Source organism: Phalacrocorax aristotelis, chromosome 1 (genome assembly GCF_949628215.1).
Source record: "Phalacrocorax aristotelis chromosome 1, bGulAri2.1, whole genome shotgun sequence".
NCBI lineage: Eukaryota > Metazoa > Chordata > Aves > Suliformes > Phalacrocoracidae > Phalacrocorax > Phalacrocorax aristotelis.
Window position 1 is genome coordinate 102,106,039 of NC_134276.1, and position 22,456 is coordinate 102,128,494.

At 44.7% G+C, this 22,456-nt stretch overlaps 1 protein-coding gene across 2 annotated transcripts in view; it reads left to right on the forward strand.

Annotated features, from left to right (window-relative positions):
• RUNX1 (RUNX family transcription factor 1) overlaps positions 1–22,456 on the forward strand; it is a 173,716-nt gene that overhangs the window by 130,086 nt on the left and 21,174 nt on the right. Inside the window, exon 6 of one of the 2 annotated variants that reach the window (XM_075100393.1) lies at positions 10,998–11,189. The exons of the other annotated variant lie outside the window; for it this stretch is intronic. Within the exon in view, the coding sequence (XP_074956494.1) occupies positions 10,998–11,189 (192 nt within the window). The remainder of the gene's footprint in view (positions 1–10,997; positions 11,190–22,456) is intronic. 2 annotated transcript variants of the gene reach the window in all.

Genomic DNA, 22,456 nt, shown 5'->3' on the forward strand with positions numbered 1-22,456 from the left:
TATTTGCATGGTGGGATTTTCAAGGGCTATACAGCCTCAGTCTAGCTCTGCTGAAATCAGTGGGCGGGTACTCTGTAACTGTGACAAAATCAGAATTAGTTGAATGTATATTACTTCTGAGAATGCTTCCTAAGCAGTCAGTAGGTCTGACTTTCTCCTGTCAGCTGCACTTACCTACAAAGAATTTGTAGCTGTTAAGATAGGTCAACAAGTCTTTTGTGGGGGGACCATTTTCCATAGAAAGATGCAAAAAGACTGTATAGATGCCACTTGTATTTTGTGTGTGTGTATGTAAAGAAAAGCATTAATATGCAGCACCCTCGGAAGTAGGTTGGCCAAAGGGGGTATGACTATACAGTGGTCCCCACTGAAGACCCTAGTTCACTGACATGCCAAGTGTCCTTCCAGTGAAGTTAGTTGGTGGTGCTCTGAATCAAAGATTTCTGAGTCTGGTTCTTCATCCATCGTGTTTCTTCAGCAAGGACGGACTTTTGAATGGCAATCATTAAACATTAGTGACCGAAACATTTGTAGCAGCTGCTGGGGCTTTGCATGAGCTGGGGAAGGATGGGCTTGTAGCTCAAATCCCATGTTGCACTTGCCTGCTGTGGTTTTAAGGGTGTCGTATGGCCCTACCCTTTCTAGAAGGAGGTTAGCTAGCAAAGCTGGGCTGGTGGAGCATTGGTCAGCTATCCCACCGTCCCCTCCAGGGTTCACCACCAAATACCTACCACACTGCTGTCAGATGAGAAAGTTTCCTGCAGGGGTGGAGGGATTGGCTGAAGGGCAGCAGGACTCGATTACACACAACCTTTGCAACCTGCTTCCTTCACCCTGCTCTGCAGGAGGTGGGAGAGAGGGGGCTTTCTCTTCCTCAGGCTCCTAAGGGACCTGGGAGAAGGTGGAAGGAAATTTTCACCCTGTCTGGAGTGGTCAGACACTCCCATTTGCCAAGCAAACTTCTGGCAGTGCAGGACCTTTTCTGAAGCCTCTGTTTTTAAGGAGTTGCCTTACTTACGGGTTTACCAAAACAACACCCGTCTAAAAGAAAGGCTATATGAAGCTGTGTGGCACTTCCAGTGAACAGCCCTTGCTTCTCGGAATATAACTGGAAGGGGTGGAAACTCATCCATGCTGCAGTCCCTCCCAACTTCACCTGCCCTGGATTACCAGAAGGTGCAGCAGTTTCCTCCTTTCAGGCCCAAACAAAAACACTGCAGGATTTTGCTTCATCCTCTGTCACCCATTATGAAGAATGTAGAAAGGACTTTTGCTCTGCATCTCCATTTGTGCCCTTTGTCTGCTGCAATTGGGAATTGTAATGAGTAAATGCATTTTCTATTAGTGTTAATGAGAAATCTTGGTCAGACTGTTCCTATGTCAGTTCTGCACAGGTCTGTGCAAAGTGTGAGGGAGAGCAATGCTCGGGAGAGGCCGTCTCGACTCTTCTGAACCATAAGAGAAAGGGTTGTCTGTTGTATGAGGGCACAATGTGCTTGTTAATACCTAAAACACATCCTAGAGAGAAGGAAGGATGGAAACATCTTTCTTGCCTTCTTTAATTGTGGAACAGATAAGGAACAGCTTGTAAAAATGGGAGGAGACACAAGAAAGAATTTAAGCAGGCACAAATGAAAAGTTGATATATTTCTTTTTATTTTCTTTTCATAGCACCCAACCTTTATTCTTCCCTTGCAGAGTGTTATATTTGAGTCCATTACGCACAACATGCACCAAGCCATCTCCTCAAGGCTGACCAGTTCAGAAAATCCAGGCTGTGTCATAACCTTAGCACATAAAGCTGCAGAAAAATTTAGGTGACAGTGTTGATTTAATTATTAAGGATTCTGTTTGTCTGAGTCTGTCTCCCTCTCCTACCTACACCCTGCATTATGGGCTGTTCTTCATTACCTGCTCTACCTATCTTCGCAATCTAGCCGCAAACAGTTTTGGTTGACCACACCACTTCCCTCTTGAAAGTTAATACTGTTTGACTCATTCTGTACTGCTAACACCAAGCCAAAGAAAACAAGCCAAAGAATAACCTGCTTGTATGCAGTTTGGAAACTTCTCAGAGGCCCTGCTTTCAAAATGTTATACAGTAGCTTACTATATCTCTCTGCAGCTGCAAAGAAAATGAGGAAAGCAAAAAATGGTTCAAGAACCTAAAATAGAGACTAGACAGAACCACATGAAATTTATGAGCTTTCAGTGAACTGCAGTCTTGTGTAGGCACAATGGAGCATTAGTACAGAGGAGGGACTTCTAAGTAACCTACAGATTAAAATATCGAAACTCATTTTTTTTGAAAAACAGGTATTTTCAACTATTGTGTGGAAACACCAGTTACCAGACTTGGTAAAAGCAAAGGTCTTTAGTTCAAGGGAAGCGCGTAGCCAGCTAGATACTTTTTTTGGACAGGAGCAAATATTTTTGCAAGTCATCAAATGCTAAATGGTCAATATCCATGGGGGGTAAATTTACTTTTGTGTTGCCAAATTTCCCTGGTTTACATAAACAGTGAGCCACAGGACTTGACTTTCAAGTTGCAGGTCCTTTGTTCAACTCTGGCTGAGGCTGAATGATGAAGACCTTTCACTGTCTAGAGATATTTCAGTGGGCTGATGAAATGGGTTTCTGTCCAAGCTATTTCTCTGACCTCCAATATGTGATGTTTGTGCGACCCACTTTCCCATTCATTTGTCCTCTCAGAGGCACTGCAAAGGTGGCAAATGCTATCATCCCTCGCTTTTCCCACTCAGGCTGAGGGAGAGGGTCCAGATTCATCCCACCTAAGCTTATGCATTTGATTAAGGTGTCTGAATTAGGAGCCTGGTCCCCTGTTTTCAGCAGAGAGACAACCTTCTCCCAAGGGCTGCTCAAATGGGAGCTCAGTCCTTGCTGCCTGAGCCTTGTGTTTCTGCAGCTTTTCTTTGCACAGAGGTGTCTTTTTGTGCCTGTATTTTTCTTGGTTGCTTGTTGAGCTGTTGGTTGGCTGGTTGTGCCTCATTCTGCACCTACTCTCTCATACATATCTGCAACTATGATGTCTCAGCCCATGGCTGGAGGGTATTCTTATGGCGGTTTGTACGTGTGGGAAGATGCAAACTATAAAGAAACAAAAGAGGCTTTTGGCAATGCGATGCTTAAGTTGGGAGTCATTCAAACTTTGTCAAGGAGTCAGGATTTTTAAAGGATATACATTGACATCGGGAAAGGGAAAAGAAAGCGAAGGGTATAATTTTGCAGACTAATTTAACTTTCATGAACAATCTCTTCCCTCCAAACTCCTAACGCTTGGTTCCCTTACTTTTACTTTGCTGTCATGACCTAATTCCTGGGGTGAACCCACAGAATAATTGCATTTCCATGACAGAAGCAGAGGACACATACATGTCAGGTTCACCAGAATTTTTGGTGGATCCACGGCTAGTAAAATAATTGTGTTTTAAGTGGAAATATGTTTGTACATTGTTTTTTGTTAGTACAGCAGAAGCCTCACCAGCAGACCTGGGGGGAAAGGAAGCATATTTCCTGCCTTGCAAAAATTGTCAAGATTGCTTTTTCTGTCTGTGGTACATCAGGGTAGACATGAGGATTTTCATATATTTGTCAGGAGGCAGGGAGAGGGCCGGAGGGATGCGGCCCCGAGGAGCCCGCAGTCTTGCAGGCAGCATGCTGGCTGGAGCGAGGGAGACCGGCAGCCCCCGCTTGTCCCTTTTCCTGGAGACGTTCCCTGCTGGAGATCTCCTGATGTAGCTGGATAGCGGATCAGTGATGAAAAGGGCTTCCAGCCTGCAATTAGGGCACTCACCTAGAAAAAAGGAAACTGAAGTTTGTTTCCTAGTATAGACCATGAAGAGGGCCTTGATCCGGACTCTCCCGCCTGCTCTTGTTTGTTCCGGGGCAGGACTCCCTCTATCCGCAAATTTTGCTCTACCTATAGCATCTGTTTGTGTGGGTTTTTTTAAAAGCACTGATTTTAAAAAGAAGAGGTAAGAGGAAAAATATTACCAAAATATTGTTTAACTACTGTTAAAACACATAGGAAAAAAATGCACCAGCTGCTCAGTGTGCATGTCGTTACAGTAGGGTGACTAGACCTCCAACAGAGGTGCAAGAAGCTACCTGGGGTTTCCCCCAGGCAAAGTGGGGAGTTACCAGAGAGCAGGGAACCTGCTCTGTAACTCTCTGTTCACCTTGTTCGTATCAGTGGACACATGTTCAACACACAGCCAGATTGGATCACCTGGTGGAAAAAAGTAAATGCTCAGCAAAGGATCATACCTGAAATGCCTCCTGTGTCTGCAGTTACTCACAGTAACAAGCAGATTTTTCCCTAGAGACACAGAAAGGGTGAGGTTTGCCAGGGAGCTGATAGGAGAACTGCATCTGGAAGGGCTTCCCAGTGTCAGTCTGTCCATGCTCGGCATTGCTTGGCATTTTTCTTCTGAAGGGTGGCTGGATGTCAGCCTGGTCATTGACTCACATAATATCCAGCCTCATTCACACGTTTCCCAGCACCTCGTGCCTACGGTCAGGCTGGGACTGATGACCAGCACTGATTCTGCTGGTAATTACAGACACAACACAAAAACATTTAGCATAATATCCTGTCTACTATGATGTTCCTTCTGTCTGGAAAGAAGGCTTGTGTTGTACAGTGCTTAAGAAAAACAGCAAAAAAAATATAATTAATGATGAGTCTACTCAAAGCTCTGACTACCATCACCATTATTTTTCCTCACCACAGCAGTAACATTTTTAACTGAGGAAAGAGAAAATATCCTACAGCATGTCTAATTCAGTTTTTAGGAACTTTTTACATTATATTTTTAAGACTGTACAAGAGGTTGGTGAGCTCCGATGCTGTCCTGTACTGATCCTTCTAATGCCTAAGTGCGGTATAAGACTTTTCCGAGTGATGGAGGCTAGAGAGGAAACCACTCTACAGACTGGTTTTATTTTCAAGCGCGATTTCCTAGGCACCCATGGGCTGCCGTGTAACAGTTGTTAGTGCCTTATGCTAAGCATGTGCATACAACTCTGCAGGATCAAGTCAGATCTGTTTGAAAACACACCAAATGGTGTCCTAGTAAAGCTATACTACTTGCTCCTTCTGTGCAGATAGGAAATCAGGGAAAAGGAGTGTGCAAAGTATTTTATACCTGGGATATCTGGCACATAGAAAAATATTAGTGGTTTATGCACTTCAGGCAGTATTTCTATTTTTAGCAAAAAATGCTTATTTTACAAGCAGAATAGCTGATTTTCCAGCATTTGTAATTCCCAGCTTTTTAGTAATATAGAAGCACTATGCTTTAATTAACTTTTGTTTAGAAGAATATAATATTTTTTGCACTAAAGATAGTGTACTCACTTCCTAGAACAATGTGAAAGAGTATACTTTCTTCTCATCCTTCACTATGTACAAATAATTGGATTTATTTTAGCTCCATGGCACAAAACAATGTTTACCACTTTATTAACTAGACACAATGAAACATGGCTTATTTTCTACCCCACTAGAGCTGGAGCCAAACCAAAGCCCTGAACACAAACAGCCCTGAAAAGAGGAGATGCTTGGATCGAGGTCCAACGTGGTTCCAAAGCAGCCATATTTTGTTAAACCAAAGCGTCGGGTCTCATCAGTCACTCCCTACTTCAGCAAAGTCTGGCCAGATGCTGTATTTTCCTGTGTATAATCCACTTTTTGGGCATGAAAGGTTTCCATTGCCACCTGGGAAAAGGGGGCGGGGGCAAAGGAGAGAGGGGGAGGTATCCCGCTCCCCTTGGAGAGAAAGGGTTCTGCTTAATTAAACTCCATTTTTACTATCTCCATGCAAGTACAACCTGCTCATTTTGGGCAGAAAACTTGTGGATAATACACATGAAAACCGGTGGCACTTCTGTTTGGGTCTGCCTCTAGCCAGGGTGCTCAGCAGCCGTGAGCCAGTGAGTCTCCCTCAGACACCTGGTTCCCCAAGCCCAATCTTTTGTGGGCGTTAATACCTCCCAGTGCACAAGCTCCAAATAGTCAGATTTGTGAGTGAATGACAGCAAGTGACAGGAGAGTGTAGTCACCCTGTGACTTGATTAAAAGAAAAAAAAATGTCCATTAATCCATTCCAGCAGCGTTTACTTGTAAAACAGTTCTGGGTACCCACAGGAATTTTAGTAGCTTCAGCTGGCAGAATGAGAGTACCGACGGCCTCATGCCTTTCCTTAGCCTCTGTTTTACCTGCTTCTCCCCCTCGGAACCTGAAAGGCATCCAGTGACACTTTTAAAAACTCGGCTAAAAGTGAAGCAATGGGACACCAGGCACATCGAGGCAGCCCGGAGCGCTGCTGTCGTCTCCGTGGGGCTGGCTGCAGCGTGAAACCCAGACTGAGCAACCATTCCCAATGAGTGCCCGATGTGAACAAAAACGGGGGCTGCCAAGGCACTTTGTTCTTGGGTCCACATCCAAGCCCCACATCCAGAGCCCCAACCAGATGGCTGCAGGCCAAGCTGAGTGCTCCACAGTCTCTTAAAGTCTATAAAACTGCGTTTCCCTCCCATTAAGAGGGAAAGCACTTTCATGTTGTGTTGCTGTAAAAGTATCGGAAAAGCTAATGTTTTCTCTGCCCTCTTTGCTTAATATTCTGTGTAAAAAAATCCACCTGGCCTCACCGAGACAGTATTTGAAAGGGATAAGTTAAGAAAAAGTCCAAAAGCCCCCAAAACCTGGGTTTAGCCAAGTAGGCTGTATGTCCTATTTATTCCAGTGTCTCAAACACTGACCCTGCAACCCAAGGACAAAGATGTTGCCTGTTTTTTTCCTCTGATAGTACCTGCAAATTGATGCTTGACAAAAAGTAGGAGGATGTGGGGAGAGAAAGAGGACTGTGGTGCCGTCTCGTGGCAAGCCATCACCCTCCGTGAGCTCTGGGCCAAGGTCTTCATTCAACAGCTGGATGTTTGGTTGGCTTCCATTAAGTCCCATCTGATTTGCAAAATTTTCGTGGCAGATCCTTGTGGCCAAACTGCCATCTCAGCAGAGCCGCACCAGTTTCCAAGCGACTTCCTGCTTCTCTTTTTCATCCTGCATCACACTGCTCTCCTGCGAAGGGGAAGCCTGAGCTTGTGGTCATTGCACTGAGCTGGGAGGTGAGCATCTGCCACAGGGTCACCGCCTGACCATGGGCAAGTCACCTCACTTCTCTGTCATTCAGTTTTCCACTTATAAAAGGAGGATAATAATAGTCCTGGGCTTTACAGGGGTGAACTGAGGATAACTTGCCTGCTCTTTAAGCAAGGTGTTTAGAGGGTAACTTCAAAGTAAAGCTAATAAACAAGAAAATACAAGTCACCCTAGCAAAACTCTGCCTGTGCATTTATAGTGGCTTGGGAAAACCTTTTATATTTGTTACATTTTTCTGACACAGTTCTTTACTTTCCTGCTGCAGACCTTCATGCAAAACAGGTTCTGTGCTGTTACCTGCAGCAGTCAGCAAGGGAGAAAAGGTGAAATAGCTCTTCTGCTTGGGGAGAAAAAAGCCACTTCTGGAGCTACATCTTGAGGTGACTATTGCCTGATGTTGTTTCTAGGTAGTTCCCACCAAAAATTACAACATATGGATGAAACCAACAGCAGAGTTCCCCTCAGAAGGAACCTGCTGGCACTGGTTTTTCCTCCCTGAATACACTGACACAAGTGGGATTTCCACAAGCCCAAGGGATGAAGCAGCTCTCACGTTCAGCAGGATGACCTGGGCTGGGGTGGGGGGTGGTCCAGGAGTTTTGCCTGGTGGATGCGCAGTGGAGACATGCAGAGATACTCCCATCAGCTTGAAGGAGCTGGCCTGGGATCAGGGTGCCCTGCGGTGACCTTGGGAGGATGCTGTGCCTGGGTTAATTTGCCCTGCTTGCTGGCTGCGAGCTGGGTTGTTCAGAGCAAGCTCGGGTTTGTCTGCTGTGCCCGGCATTGTGCCAGCTCGACACAAATTTAGTGCCTGAGCTAGATTCAAAGGGGGAAGTTAATTCTTGCCTCTCTGGCCTTAATGCAGCCCTTGTCCTGTTGGCTTCAGAGGAACAGCTCACCTCCCTGCAAGGCTGCTAGCACACCGGCTTGCGTTGCTGGGATGCTTGGTTTTGTGCCAAGCAGGCAAAACTCCACATGCTGGGAGGGCAGCACCAAGGAGGTAGGAGGAGAAAGTAGGGTAGCAGGAGGTCAAACTTGGCATTGGTGCACTCACTTAAACCAGGAGATGTCTGAGCGGAATTCAACATTAGGAATAAATTACATTGGGAGGATGGATTTGGAAGGACCTGGCTCTTGGCTCTGCAAGCCCTGGGTTCAGCTTGCTGAAGCTTAAAATAATCCAATATATGAGGTATTTTACACATCTTGTAAGACTCCACGTGTTTGCGTTCAAGTCCAGCGTTAGAAGCCCAAGGCTTGAGGCAGCATCCAGCTTTGCACTGCTGACAGATGAAGCGTTTGCTCTTGACCAACCAGAATGTCAGATAAAAGTCTTTTTCATCTTTCTTCTCTCCTCCTCTCCCTTTTTTTCTTTTTTTTTTTTTTGAAGCTTAATGGGACTCTTTAATGATGAAACCACTACTATATAATATGTCTTTTTATATTTTAATTCCCCTTCCCCCCCCGTCTTGGGATAATTTACAGCACAGTGTGGAATCTGAGACAGTTCAAGCTGTGCCAAAGGGCCTGGCAACAGGAAGAAACGCTGAGCCACTGCGATTTGGAATCATAATACAAGTTATAAAATTTAATTTTAGAAATGCAGCTACTGGGAACTGCTTTTAAATGCACATTTTCTTTTTAGTGCATAAAATGGTCCTGTGTCTTGACTGAGCTGTTAGGGTGGCTTGAAAGAGTGCTCTGTAGAGTAAGGGGTATACAGAGCTCTTCAGAGCTCTTTTGCCACCTATTCACTGATACTCAAAATTGGAAGCTGGATGTTTATGAATGTTTATGTATTAAATACTACAGGGATATGTGGAATAGAGCAAGGTGGACTATTTTCAGGAGTTTTGTACCAGTCTGTTTCACTGCTGTAGACGTGAGTTGAGAGAAGTCTCACCATAGGAACAGCACTGGCCACCTCCTTGAGGGGAGGATGGAGATGCAAAGAAAGCTGCAGAAGGCAACTCTTCACGACAAGAAAATGAAAATTGGGAGCAGATAGAGAGCAAACTATGGTGTTCAGCAGAAACCAAGTATAAAGCCTCCTTCTTCAAGAGAAAAAGTAGAAAAAAATATGTTTGACCACTGTGCTCGATTTGACATGCATTCCCGTCAGGGTAACAGTGCCCTACAGGAAGAAAGGGGAAGGGATGTGCTGCAAAGATTCACGAGGCAGCTCATTTCATGAGACAAATGCAAAGGGCAAAGATGGAATTGGGTTTGGGGGAAAAGGCAGAGCGATGACATTCACTGCTCCACAAGAAGGTCCCCAAGCAGAAGGTACAAAAATTACATTTTGGGAGCTGGGGATCCTCCTCCATTAACTAAATACAGGTGGGTTGAGGATATTTTCTCATGGAGTCATTGCAGTTAGTATCTTGCCCTCCATTTGCAAAGAGCGCCTTTGAAAGGACAACCTGTGTGCCAGCAACAGCTTTTGGGCTTTCTGCTGAAAGGCTGTTTACTGTGATCTTTAAGAAGAAAAAGCCCTATTGGGGGAAGAGGGAATATTTCAAAGGAAAGTTTTGATTCCACCTCATTGGGATCATTGCTGAACCATCTCGTTTCAGACATTTCACTATACACAGGTCTGCTAGGGAGGTTTCCGTTTCAGCCCCAAACTGTAATGTCAGCAGCCTTCCAGGGTAAGATACCCACTTTTTAATATCTCATAGGGCTGGAAACCAATGGACACAAGAGTGGTTTGCAAGGTGGTGGCAGTGCCACCTCCTCTTAAGGTTAACTCTTAAGAGGGTGGGAAGAGAATCTAAAATTTGAGCTTTTGTCCTGGCTGCTGGAGAAGCAAGTGCTCCAGCAGATGAGACGCCCCTCTTGTATGCTCTGTGTGCAGTCTTTGTGGTTGCACATTGATACACAAAGGATCCCAGAGCAGAGAGCAGCCACAGGCAACAGTTAGAAGTGCATTACCTTAGTCCTTGTGTACCACTTATTGCTGCTAGCTAAGGCTTATCTTGAAACCAGTCCTGCCCATGATGAGATATGTCTCTGCCCTTCCAGCTGTATCTGAATGTGCCTCAACGCTGCACTGGAGCCGGGCCTCTCCAGCGCCTTCCTTGCCCTTTCCCAGACCCGCAGGGCCACAGCACCGGAGCTTCATGGGAACCAGGCTCCAAGGGCTGCCCTGGGGAGTGCTGGCCAAGTCCACTGTGCACTGGCCGATGCTGTAATGTCAGCATGTACTGTCTTATAGTTGGACGTCTGGTGGGACCTCATGTTTTTGAAGCTCCTGATGCCACTAAGAGAGACTTCACTACTCCAATTGCAATTTTGCCAGCTTGTGGTGTTTCTTTCCTATTTCTGTCTGTAAATTACAAAAGGATTCAAAAATGGGATTTGTTTGGATTTGTTATTTTATACCTCCATAATTCTTGTCTAATTGTGGTACCTTATGACATCCTGGGATCAAATTTTTCATTAGTGCAGGTTTAGCACAGGGACCACTAGAAGTTCCTCCTTTTATTCACCTTTGCAGACCATCTTTTAAAAAATGCCTCCTCTCCTAGTGTGAGATGTAGAAGGCACTGTGATTTTCAGTGGGTCTGGTTCTTTAGACTAGGCCATGTCTCAGGCTGCCCCACGATACGGTTACAATGCATGACTTGCTTGTGTCTCCTGTTCTTGCAGAGAGGTAGTTTCAGTTTAATTTCAGATGGCCGCTAGCTGGTTAGGTACTTTGCCAGTGGATGAGGGGTTAATTAAAAAAAAAAAAATAAAAAAGAAAATAAATCAACAGACCTCATGTATCAGTGAGATTTTCTGATCTTTTTCCCCCCCCTCCCACAATAGGACATCGTCAGAAAATAGATGAGCAGACAAAGCCCGGGAGCTTGTCCTTTTCAGAGCGCCTGAGTGAACTGGAGCAGTTGCGTCGTACGGCCATGAGGGTCAGCCCACACCACCCAGCCCCCACACCCAACCCACGAGCCTCCTTGAACCACACCACTGCTTTTAACCCTCAGCCTCAGAGTCAGATTCAGGGTAAGTACCTGAAATCCTCCCCCCGCTCGCCCACCTCCACCCCGCCAGCCTGTGGAGCGCGGGGGCTCGCAGGTGCTGCCCCCTCATCCCTCCAGGTCTTCTGGACTCTCCTTGGCTGCCTTTAGTGAATGAGAGCCTTTAATGAGGGAAAGGAGGGGTGGCCTAACATATGTCTGTATTTCTAAAGACCTGACAGATTTAAGGGGTCTGTACTGCCTTGTCTTCCTGGTGTCAGTACAGCTCATGGTGTTTGTTAACCTCACCTATGGTACCGTTATAGAACAGTAACATCTTGAAAGTTGTTGTTTTCTTGCAAAGGTGCATTATGCGAGGCCTATGTGTAGGTATATTTCCTAATGGATATTTATCAATTACATTGTGTGCTTGACTGAGAGAGAAAAACTGTCAATGCCTCGCTTTGACATTTCCCAGGAAGGCAATAGCAAAGAAAGCTCTGCAAAGTGCTTTTATCCCTGAAGGCAACCTCATAGTGCTAAGACGTTAATATGGGCAGGCTGGTTTGAGCGTAATTCTGTGGCCAGTGGTTATCCAGTGGGTTTTATTTGAACAAAAACTTGTAAAACGGTGGCTCAGGAGTCCGATTTCCTCTGAGGATCAGGCTCGGATGGTGCCAATGAAACCAAGTCATCTAGCCTGACATCTTATCTGCCACTTCTAGAGCTGAGTGTGTCCCTGCTAAAATCAGCTCTGTCCCTGGGATCAGCTGGAACTCAGTGAGCAGGGAATCAGGTCACTAAACCGTCAGCTGATACGTGTTTTGCAAAGTATGTGTCAAAATGCAGATTCCTAGTGAGATGCACCTAAAGGGCGGGTGTGGGACACTATTAGTTTTAGCAAATGCTGTTCCTAATGGAGTTTTCCTCTATTCTTCCAGCCAGAATGAAGTGGCCTTTGTGGAGGTTCTCTGCTGGGGTTTTGGGGAGAAATAGTTACCACAAATTGGAATAAGTTCTTTTTTCAGCATTTATTTTTAAAACCAGGGTACTCTTTGTTGCATACAGAAAAGGTTATCGCTTACCTAAGGTAAAACACTTGTTACATCCTTTTATTCGAGGGGTAGGAAGGTCTTTGACTTAATGAAATCTATTGCAAATCTGCTGTTGACCTCACTCCGAGCAGAAGCGGGCGTTCTTAAGAAGCATGGGAAATAAATCAACACATTGCCACAGGCTGTACTGTAGAAAGAGGCAGGCAAAAAGACAGCTGGAAGGACTGCACACCTCCTTCCCTCCCTGGAGCCATGCCAGGTCAGCTCAGATGAGGGATCCAGTCCTGCACCGCTCCCAGCCCCTGGCAGTCCCCTCGTGTAGTTTTCTGATTTGCAGAGCAAACCACACTGGGTTTCTCCTGTACACAGCTCCGTTCCTGTAAAAGAAAAACGCACATATTATTATGGCTACTCAGCAGCCAGCGGCTACGTGGGTGGAGGTATTGGTTGCAGGCTTGCATTCTTCAGCTTCTTGGGAACACTATATGCTTAGCAGGGTATCAGGTTTAACATCAAGTATCCTTCTTCCCTGGTTCCCTGTGAAAGTCCCTTGCTTGTACGACTTCAGAGTGATGGGCTTTTCACGCTCAGCCGGGGATTCAGCCACTCCAGAAATAGTTTTAGTACATTGCTCTGCTTTGCTCTTTGCAAACAAGATTTTACTGTGTTTCACCTGTAGACATAGCTCAGAAAATGGTAGCAATCGAACTGCTAACATTCCCTCATTGATACCCTCCTCTTCGTCTCTCGGGCTGCTTTCTCCCGGTTCCCCTTTTCCTTTGCCTCTGAAACGTGCACATTATCCATTAAGCAACTTGTTGAGACTTGCAGTCACTATCAGTAAAATAAGCCTCAAACTGAAGCCTCCCTCATTTGGGACTGTCTCTGTTGCAGACACCTTTTACTTTCTAGGGCTTGTCTTTTCAGGGTCACGCTATCACAGCAGTGGAAAAGGGCTAGGGTAGGAAGGAGCTCCAGCACCATCATTTTTTCCTCTGTTCAAAGGACGATTGGACATTCTGTGTGACCTCTAGGGAGTCGGGACATTCTCTTTTTTTTTTAATTTTTAATGAGCAGCGCTACATCAGAACGCAGGCCCCCAAAAACGAAACAATTCTCATCTGCTCCATAGCATTGCTATACCTCTCTGCACATCTTTGTATCTGAAACACTTCTATTGAAACTCTATCACTGAAGAGTGTACAGGCATATATATTTTATGCCTATGTTTATACAGGCATAAAATAAGGCATAAAAATCCCATACATTGTTAACTTCCAAGCAGTAGCATTAAACTTTGCTTTAACTCACACCAGTATGAATCACGGGCTATTCCTCTATTCATCCAAGTCCAATTATCTTCTTTTAAAAACCCAAACTAACTCAAAATAGACATCTCAGACTACTTCTTGGATTTAAAGGGGCAGGTTGCCATGCCACTAAACCACTGTTTATTTGTTGAGGTTTTCATCTATAAAAGGATTGAGGTTAATTTTAACTTCCTATTTTACCAAGTCTCGAATCTGAGCATAAAGCTGCTTGTGTCATGGATACAAGTCCAAGCAAGTTCAGAGACCATAAATTGCTATAATCGAGTTTTATGCTTCTTTCATATCACAAGGAGGGAGAAAGTACACCTGTTCGTTTAAAAGATCTAACCATAGCCAATTCACAGACTAAAGGAGAACAGAAGGGGAAAAAAAGCTTCCACCACATCACACATGGTTCAAGTTGAAAGATTACTTTGTGCCAGTACCAAGTGTATAATGTCAAAGGGTTTGACCTACATGCACAGAGTAAGGAAATTCAGTTAAAGCTCCAAACAGGCCAACACTTCAACCTTAACTCACCTCTCCCTTTGTACAGAGGGGAAAAGAAAATAGGCAGAGCCATGCGAGCTGTGCTGGAGAGTTGTTTAAAACATTTAAGTAAGACCCTTGATGAGCATTTAAATCTATATATACAATAACTATAAATATATCTATCTATATATTACGGCTGAGTTTCTTCTAACACCAGCCTGAACCAGACACTAAATACATAATTACTGATTTTACACTGGTTAATGCTTACCAGAGTAGGTAGATCTGTAATTCAAGAGTTTTACATAAATACAAATTTGTACGGTTCTTTAAGAGTATCGTGTTTTTTTCAGGTCCAATAGAAATATTTTAAAAGTCTAAGTTATCAGGCCAAGAAGGTATTGTTTTGGAGGCATTATTGTTGAGTTAATAAATTGCATAAACAAATCTCTAACTAGTGGAGTAAGGAATATCATCCAAAGCCATGTGCAATTGAAAAACTTCAATTTTTTTTCCAAATTAGCCCAAACAATGTTTTCAACTGGTGATTTATTAATTACCCATAGGTTAAATAAATAAATAAAATAAAGCTATTTCTTCTGTCTAGGGAAAACAAAAAATCACTGTAATTACTTTAAGCTACATGCTTCTGGGGTTTTTTACACTTTTATAGCCTTAAAAATATCTGAGTTTGCTTGCTTGCTTTTTTCTTTCCTTTTTTTTTTTTAAATTTTGTAACCTTATATGTTAAGTTTCAGCTGGGACCATGCTTTTATGACCAAGTCAAAAATCCCTTGAAACAAGAGGCTGTAATAAAATTGCTAACAGATCTTCAAGCGAAGCAGCAGAATTAGCACCAAGAGCAAAGGAAGAGAGATCATTTAAAGATCAGCTCTTTGCCTTAGTACAAAACATAACGACTGAGAGATTATTTTGTTACAAGCCAGCCTTTTGTCTTCCTCCAGGTGCAATACACTTTGTTTAAGAGACATTTCAAGGTCCTTGCTATCGTAATCTCGTTCCACCAAAACCAGCCCAAGTTTATCAGGGTTCCCATGAACCGGGGAAACACAGGAGTGGAGTCAAGGGCGGCGTTTAAGCCTGGGGATTTAAAATGGCTTTGTTCCTGCTATGGCTGTATCCTGCCCCGATTTTTAATATTTCCACTTTTAAATCAGCTTAATAGGCCATAGGTTAATAGAGTTAGAGGTGTTCATGGGGCAGCATTGGAAGAGCAGGCTTTGACGGGACTGTCATTCTGCCTCATTTGCTGCTGCAAAATGCAGTTTTCAGGCACTTTTGAGAATCCAGATTGACGTGCTCATAGCTCCCTGCCAAAACAGATAAACAGGCTCTCAAGACTAGAGGCTCGCCAACGCTTTCTGTTGTGCAATACACTAAATGCTGATATTTTTACATTTGCCTAGGACATGTCTGCGTCTCCCTGTCTTTCCTTAACCTGGCGTGCTTGCAGAGCGAGTCCATGGTGCTTTAACGGTGTGTCATCCCATTTCCAGTTGATTAACCATCTGACCTCTCCATCCCAAAATACACTTCCTAGCATGTCGAGCGAGTGCTGCCTGAGCTTGCACCCTTCCTATCGGCGCTCCTCCTGCCTCCCCCCGGCCAGTCACGGCAGTGGGCAGCACGGGCAGCACAGGCAGTGCAGGAGCTGGCAGCGGCTATGCCATTTCCAATCAGCATGGCCAGGGCTGCCAAGTTCCCTGGCTCTGGCGCTTCTCCTGCATATGCAGGAGCCCTCCTCCCCAGCCCTGGAGTATAGTTTCCCCACCGTAAGCCAGGTCACGGCACTCAGGGGAGATCCCCTTTGATGTAGCTCCCCTCCAGCACCCGTCTTCTGGGGCGGGCAGCCAACATGCTGAATGCATGCCGGGAGCCCGCTTTGGGTGAGAGGTAGAGATGGTCTTTCTCCTTTCCCCTCCTTTCAATGTCAATAGCCACCAAATAGCTCCTGTGTGGGGAAAAGGCAGGAGATGAAGCCACCCCAGGGGTGTGGACCCAAAGCCCGAGTGCCACAGCCACCGGCAGGCTGCAGGAAGTTTGTTGAAATTATGATGTTTTCCCAAAATATTTTGGAAACCAAATCTGTTTAACTGGAAGGTTTCCAACTGGCTCTATCAAAAAGGAAATTTTATAGAGAGAAAATATCTTTTTACTGAAAGTACAATATGTTTCTTTGATTCGCAGTTATTGCTCAGCACATAATACTTTTATATAATGCCATGAGTAACCTCAGCAGTTTTTCTTTTTAATGGGTACAGTGTCATTAGCAGCAGACTCATGCTGCTACCTATTTATCGTGTCATAAATCAGCTCGCATCTGAAGAGATTAGCACACCAGCATGTGAACTGGATTAGCATATGCAAAACAATTCTTTTATTCAGTCTAATAGAAGTCCACTCTGGAGAAAAATCCCTCCTTTTTAACACGCCCTACTAAAAAATGTATATAAACCTCCTGTTTAAGGGTATCTGAATCCATCCTGTAGCTCTGCCAGGCACAGATGCTCCCATATTTATCCAGAGCTACTTGCATTGACCAAACTGGAGTATGTCTTAGGAAGTTTGCTCTAAAGCATAAACTAAAAGGAGCAGCAGAAATATGACTCTTGCCATCCGCAGAAGCTCAGAAGAAAGTTGTGTAGCACTTCTGGCCAAGTGAGACTTCTCATTTTGCTGTGAAACTAACACCTTCCATATTTGTATCTTGGAGAATGTTTCTGAGGTTATAGTATATACAGACTATATTGTATAGACCAGAAAATATCAGTCTGGTAAAGATATACACAAGATATGCATAATATAACTAAATAACCTGCAGCTTCATAGTGTCTATTTTTTCTTGGCTCCAACTCTCAACATCATTTTTTACTCAGTCATTTCATCCCATGTGGAAATAGGCTTCTTACAGCAAAAGGCATGCCTTCCATTTGATTGGTAAAGTTCATAACGCTGTTTGGGTCCCCTCCAAATACTAATTTTGACAGGGATAAAATTTTGTTACCATGACACGTTATCTCTGCCAAGACTTCACTTATCTGCAGGGCTGGTTGTACTGTGACACACGAGGAGGGTGGTGATACCCAGCAGTAGCCCAGGAACAACAGAGGTCCTGAGGAATTCCCTGTCCAGCATTAGAAATCTCCTTTCTTCCCTCCTTCCCTGCCAGGAGCGGGCCACCAGTTTTGCTATTTTGAGATAGGATAGGTGGGATACTGTATTAATAGCAGTATAGAAAGATTTAGAAAAATCTCCTCTGAGGCCCAGATGAAGTAATGGTTATCCAGTGTTCAAGAAAAATTCATTCAAGTGGCAACGGGTGCAAAGTGGGGGCTGTTAGCATGCAAAAGGAATAAAGACTGTGCTTTAAAGAAGAGATTAGCATAGCTGGGTTTATTCAGCATGCCGAAACAGAGGCTGAGAGGGAAGATAATTGCAGTCAATAAACACAACAGCGAGGTTCAACATCGGGGAGGGAGGAGAACCATTTTCACCAAAGGACAGTGTTGGCTCGAGAACAAGTGGTTATTCTGTAAACTGACCGTCAATGAATTTAGTCTGGAAATTAGAAGATGGTTCCTAGGTATCAGAGCAGCCCTGGCAGCCTTCCAGGGGGCTATTAGAGACAGAAAGATGTAATTTAAGACGGCTCTTGCTCTGTTATGTAAGTGCAGAACACAAGATGTGGCTGGGCTGCAGGGCCCAGGAGGTGCTCTCCAGGCCTGTATTTTCTTCCATTTGATCAATTCTCCGCACCTGTTGCTTCACCGAGGCAGAACAAGGGACATTTCATTCTCCGGGACAGGACGGAGGAGGCTCAGGGATCTTCTCAACTCTTTGCTTTGTCAGATCTCAGGGACAGGATAAAACCTTTGCCTGCAAACTCACAGTGCACTCCTTACTCCCAGTTGGACTACCAGGTCTTCAGCAGTTCTCTGAAAAAATCCCATCTGGGACGCAGGCTCAGCCAGCTCTCCAGCACTGGCACTGGAGACATCGTGCTTTGCCTGCTTAGGGGAAGGCTTTCCCCATTTGAGGGTGGCAGGAATCCGTCCTGCCAACCCCTCTGTGCACCTCCAGGATTCATCCCCTTCAGCCACAGATTTGCACCTCCGACAACTGTTCCCACTCGGGGCAGAGCAAGGTGAGGAAGCCAGTTCCTCAACACCTGCCCGCATTGCAGGCAGCACGCCCAGCTCCGGGGCATAAGCCTTGCTCAAGAGCCTCCCCTACCTCCCCACATTCAGCTCTAGAAAAAAAAAGAGCTTGAAATTGTTTAGCTTTTTCATCAACTTAAGGCACTAATGGAAAGAGTTATGTAATGGTGTTTAATCCAGAAGATTTCCAAGTGTCGATATATTTAAAAGATACCAATCTTCATATTCCAATTGCCTGGCGCTTCCTGGGATTTAAAAAAAAGCAGTAGATAAGGCAACAAATATGTTCTCAGTCCCCAAGCAACACCTCCACTTACACAAATTTTCCTTCTGCGTTTTTTTTTCCCCCTGTTGTCCTCAGCACAGGGCATCCTAAAGGACGACTGTAACTAAAGAAAAGGGAATCTTGGTTTTAAAGCAGAAATCAAGGTGTTTAGAAATCTGTATTTTGTCCTAAGGCTTGTCAAAGTCATTCTGCATATCTTTAGGCAAGCTATTTAGAGCCTGATTTTATACAAAGTAGTTAGGAAAACTTAGCACACCAGAAAGGTGCCTTAGCAAGATTTTTGATAGTGCCCAAGCCCCTAAGCCCCAGAGAAATCAGTGACAGCTATGGAGATGTCTTTGGAAATCTCTCTAGCTGTCTAGCTGTATCTTTAGGCACCTATAAAATTTGGCAGTTTGCTCCCAGACACAGTTTTATTTTTCATTAATCAGTCCATGTCTTTTACCACATGAGAACAATGTTGAGCTGATGGATAGTGCTAAGAGGAACAGCTTGCAGGCAGGGACAAGTATCCCAGGTTCAGTTTTTAACTTGCACAGTGAACCTCTCTGGTTTGTTTTGTTTTGTCATCTTCAACTCAGTATGCCAAAGTCCCTTCTCCACTATGTCATTGCAAAAGTGGAGCCACTCTCTGACCCAATGCAGGAATCTTGTGCCCACGTTGATGTTAGCAGCCTAGTGTTAGTGCTGTCAGTGGTCACTGTGATTGCCAGAGAAAAGAGTGAATTACTCTCGCTCACGTCTTGCTCCTTTAGCTCTCTCCTGGTACAGCAGTGCTGGAGTCACCCCTCTGAGGCAGACCCTCTGCCTGCTCTTCTCTCCTTCTCATGTCTGGGGCAACTGAGAAGGCCCAACATTTTTCAGGATGGCAGCTTAAATGCACTGTACCTCAGGGAACATTCCCATCTGCTGTTGAGATTAGCTGGGTCACTGGGCTCTCTTTTCCAGGGAAACACTTGGTTCTGTCTCACCTCTTCTCTTGCCCTGCTCTAAATCTCAACTATGGCATCAGCATGCTGGAGATGTCTAAAGCAAATATCCTTGCCTGCCCCAGAGGCAGGAGCTTCCACCGTCCTGAACTTTGGATGGCAACACGTGGCCATGTGTTTGATAGAATTTCAGCATTTGAGGCAGCTACTCCTTGAGTTTTGGGTTATTCCTCACTGGCCCTTGAAGCATATTCTTGGCCTTTGAATGGCTCAATTGTGAGAAAGATTAAAAGTGCTGATTGCAAAACTCCGGTAAATAAAATCTCAGTTCTTTACTGACAAACCCAGTTTCTTTCCATAGCATTCTCGTCTTTAATCCCATCTTGGCAGAACATGGCATGTTTTGATACCAGAGCTCAGATTACCTTCCATGGTAAATAAAACAAACAAAAAATAAATAAGAGCTCCTTACCCTAAAAACAAACACCCACTGAAACCAGCTTATTATTCAGCTGATGCTGCTGCCCAAGTGCCAGAAGATACCACTTTGATTTTGTAACTGAATGTATTCTTTTCCCTCAAGTACTGAATTGAGCCTCTCCAAACTTGAAATGCTGAGGGGTTAGAGCAGAGTGACCACACACACCCTTACTGTTTGCCATCTACAAAACAAAGAAGGAGGAAATGAGGAGACTAGCACACAAGTTAGTGTTCAAATGTTTGTTTCTGAGGTGAAAACCCCGCCTCAGTACACAGAGCCCGCATGGTCTGGGTTGGTGCAGATGGCTAGATTTGGATGGAGTGAAATCAACCCCTCTAGCCCCGCAGGAGGCTGCAGCAGCTACCAGTGCTCAGAGCAGCCAAGGGGCTTTGCATTCAGGAGGACTGGCACGGTCTCTGCTTTCATCACCAGTGGGATTTATCCACGGGGCGGGGGGCTCCTTTCGAAGCATCAAGTGCAGACATGCTCTCGCCTCTTCCGCTGCCATGCCTTTAACAAGATGTTGCATCAAGCAGATCTCCTCTACTGATCTCACACAGTTAGAGGGTTCACAGGGCTCTTTTTACAAGACTGAGTACGCAGTACACCCTTAGCAAACTTATTTATAAGTTTTCCCTGTGTATTCAATATATTATGACCCCTATAAATGGAGATTGTTCACATCCAAAGAACAATGGGCATGGATGTGCTCGGTAAAACAATCAATTATGTGGGGAAGTGCACATTATATAGTCAAATAGACGATTGTCTCCGTCTGACCATTTTAATTCTATTTATACAACCCTCCTCTTAAAAGCACTGAAAAACAAAAGCATAGGAAATAGATCCATTAAAAAATTGTGGGTTTGCTGTCAGGGTCAGCTTGATTTCCAGCAGTAAATGCCTAGGTCTGTTTCAGAGGTTTACTTGGTTTATCTGTGTTGGGGAAGATACTCAGTTCAACACTGGCAGTTCTGAGAGCTTCCAGGTTTTGGTGCGCAACTCCAGGCACTTTCAAGGAGATGCTTTGAACGTCTCTGATTAGGTACTCGAAAACAGAACTTGATCACTAGGCATGCTTTAGAATATAAACCATTGTAGTTTGCATTCTCTGCATTTTTAAATAATTGCAATTATCAGAGCTTTCGGATATAACTTGGTCAGTGTAGGTTCACTTAGCTTCCTGCAGATGAAATTCAGGTGATCACTGCCAACAAAAACCAATGAAACCAAAAATCCTTTGCATAACAACAAGTTATATTTATTGCTTTATTCTTCAATAACTTTCCAGTATTCAGAGAAGTTGCTGTAAACTGCTACATCCTTCGGATTGTAAGAAAGACAATGTTTTGTCAGAAGCAGTGCTTTGTTTTATTAGTCTAATGATGATTTACAGCTAGCTGAGCAAGTGTAACATTTATGATGATTTCAGTTCTCATTGCATAAGGTTACTGGAGTATATTTAATTTTAAAAATACCAAGTCCAAACAATGATCCTCATTCTGCAGTACAGCACGTGAATAACTGCTCAAAAGAATAATCTCTTTGATATCCCTGAGACCTATATATACATGAGCAATTTTACATGCAAAACCATTTGCAAATTCAAACTCAGTATTAATTAGTTCATGGGGGGAAGTATCCACCAGAAAACAGTTCTGCTCTGCCATACATTATAAAGGTGAACACCTGTGTTAACTTGAAAAGGAACCGCACAAAAGGGAGGGAGACATTTCAAGTTAGTGTAAACCAAGGTTTGCCAACTAATGCTCACCTAGACACAAATGGATAGCTAGCGTATTGTTATTTTTACCTCTCCTCTGCAAATACTTTTTTGAAAAGCTCTCTTTCAGCTTCCTTCAGCTTTTAAGCACATACCTGGTGTTTGTGCCAGGCTCTTGTGCTGGTGGCGCTCCCCAGCCTCCACCCTTGCAAGCCCTCTCCCATTGCCCAGCCAGCAGATAAGCCCTGTCGGTGGATGTGGCAGGGGACCGGCCTGGGACCTGCAGGAGCCAGCCCTGGCCCAGGGAAGTCTCCTGTCTGTCCCCCTTTTGCTTGGCAAGGGACTGCGAGTGCTGCCTGTCAGTGCTATGAAATGTAAGTGCCCTGTGTGCTCCCCAAGGACGGAGGAGCTGCAGAAGGGAGAAGGGCTTGCAGCTGGGGTCAAGGGCAGCTAAAACTGACCTGCCAGGGCATAGAGAGAAAGCAGGTGGAGCAGGGCTTGCCAGATGCCTCAGGCATGGTGGAGGGCCTGGCCGTCACCAGCATGTCTGTGGGTCGCCCACGGGTGACCGAGCCCAGGGTGGCCGGGGTGCCACGCAGGATCCCTCCCTGCTCATGCCAGAACCTGGGGGAAGCGTGGGAGGCCACCAGCACTGCCCACTCTTGCCCTGACTGGGCTGACTAACACGGCCAGACATAGAGTAGACTAGGCTGAAGCAGGTGGGAGAAGTAAAGGCAGAGAGGGGAGAGAGTGTGTAAACAGGTTTTCCTGGAAAATTGAAGGAAATATATCCATGGCGGGGGGGGGAAAGAAAGAGAGAAAGAAAGAAAGAAAAACAGCTGTGTTAATTCTTGTGCTT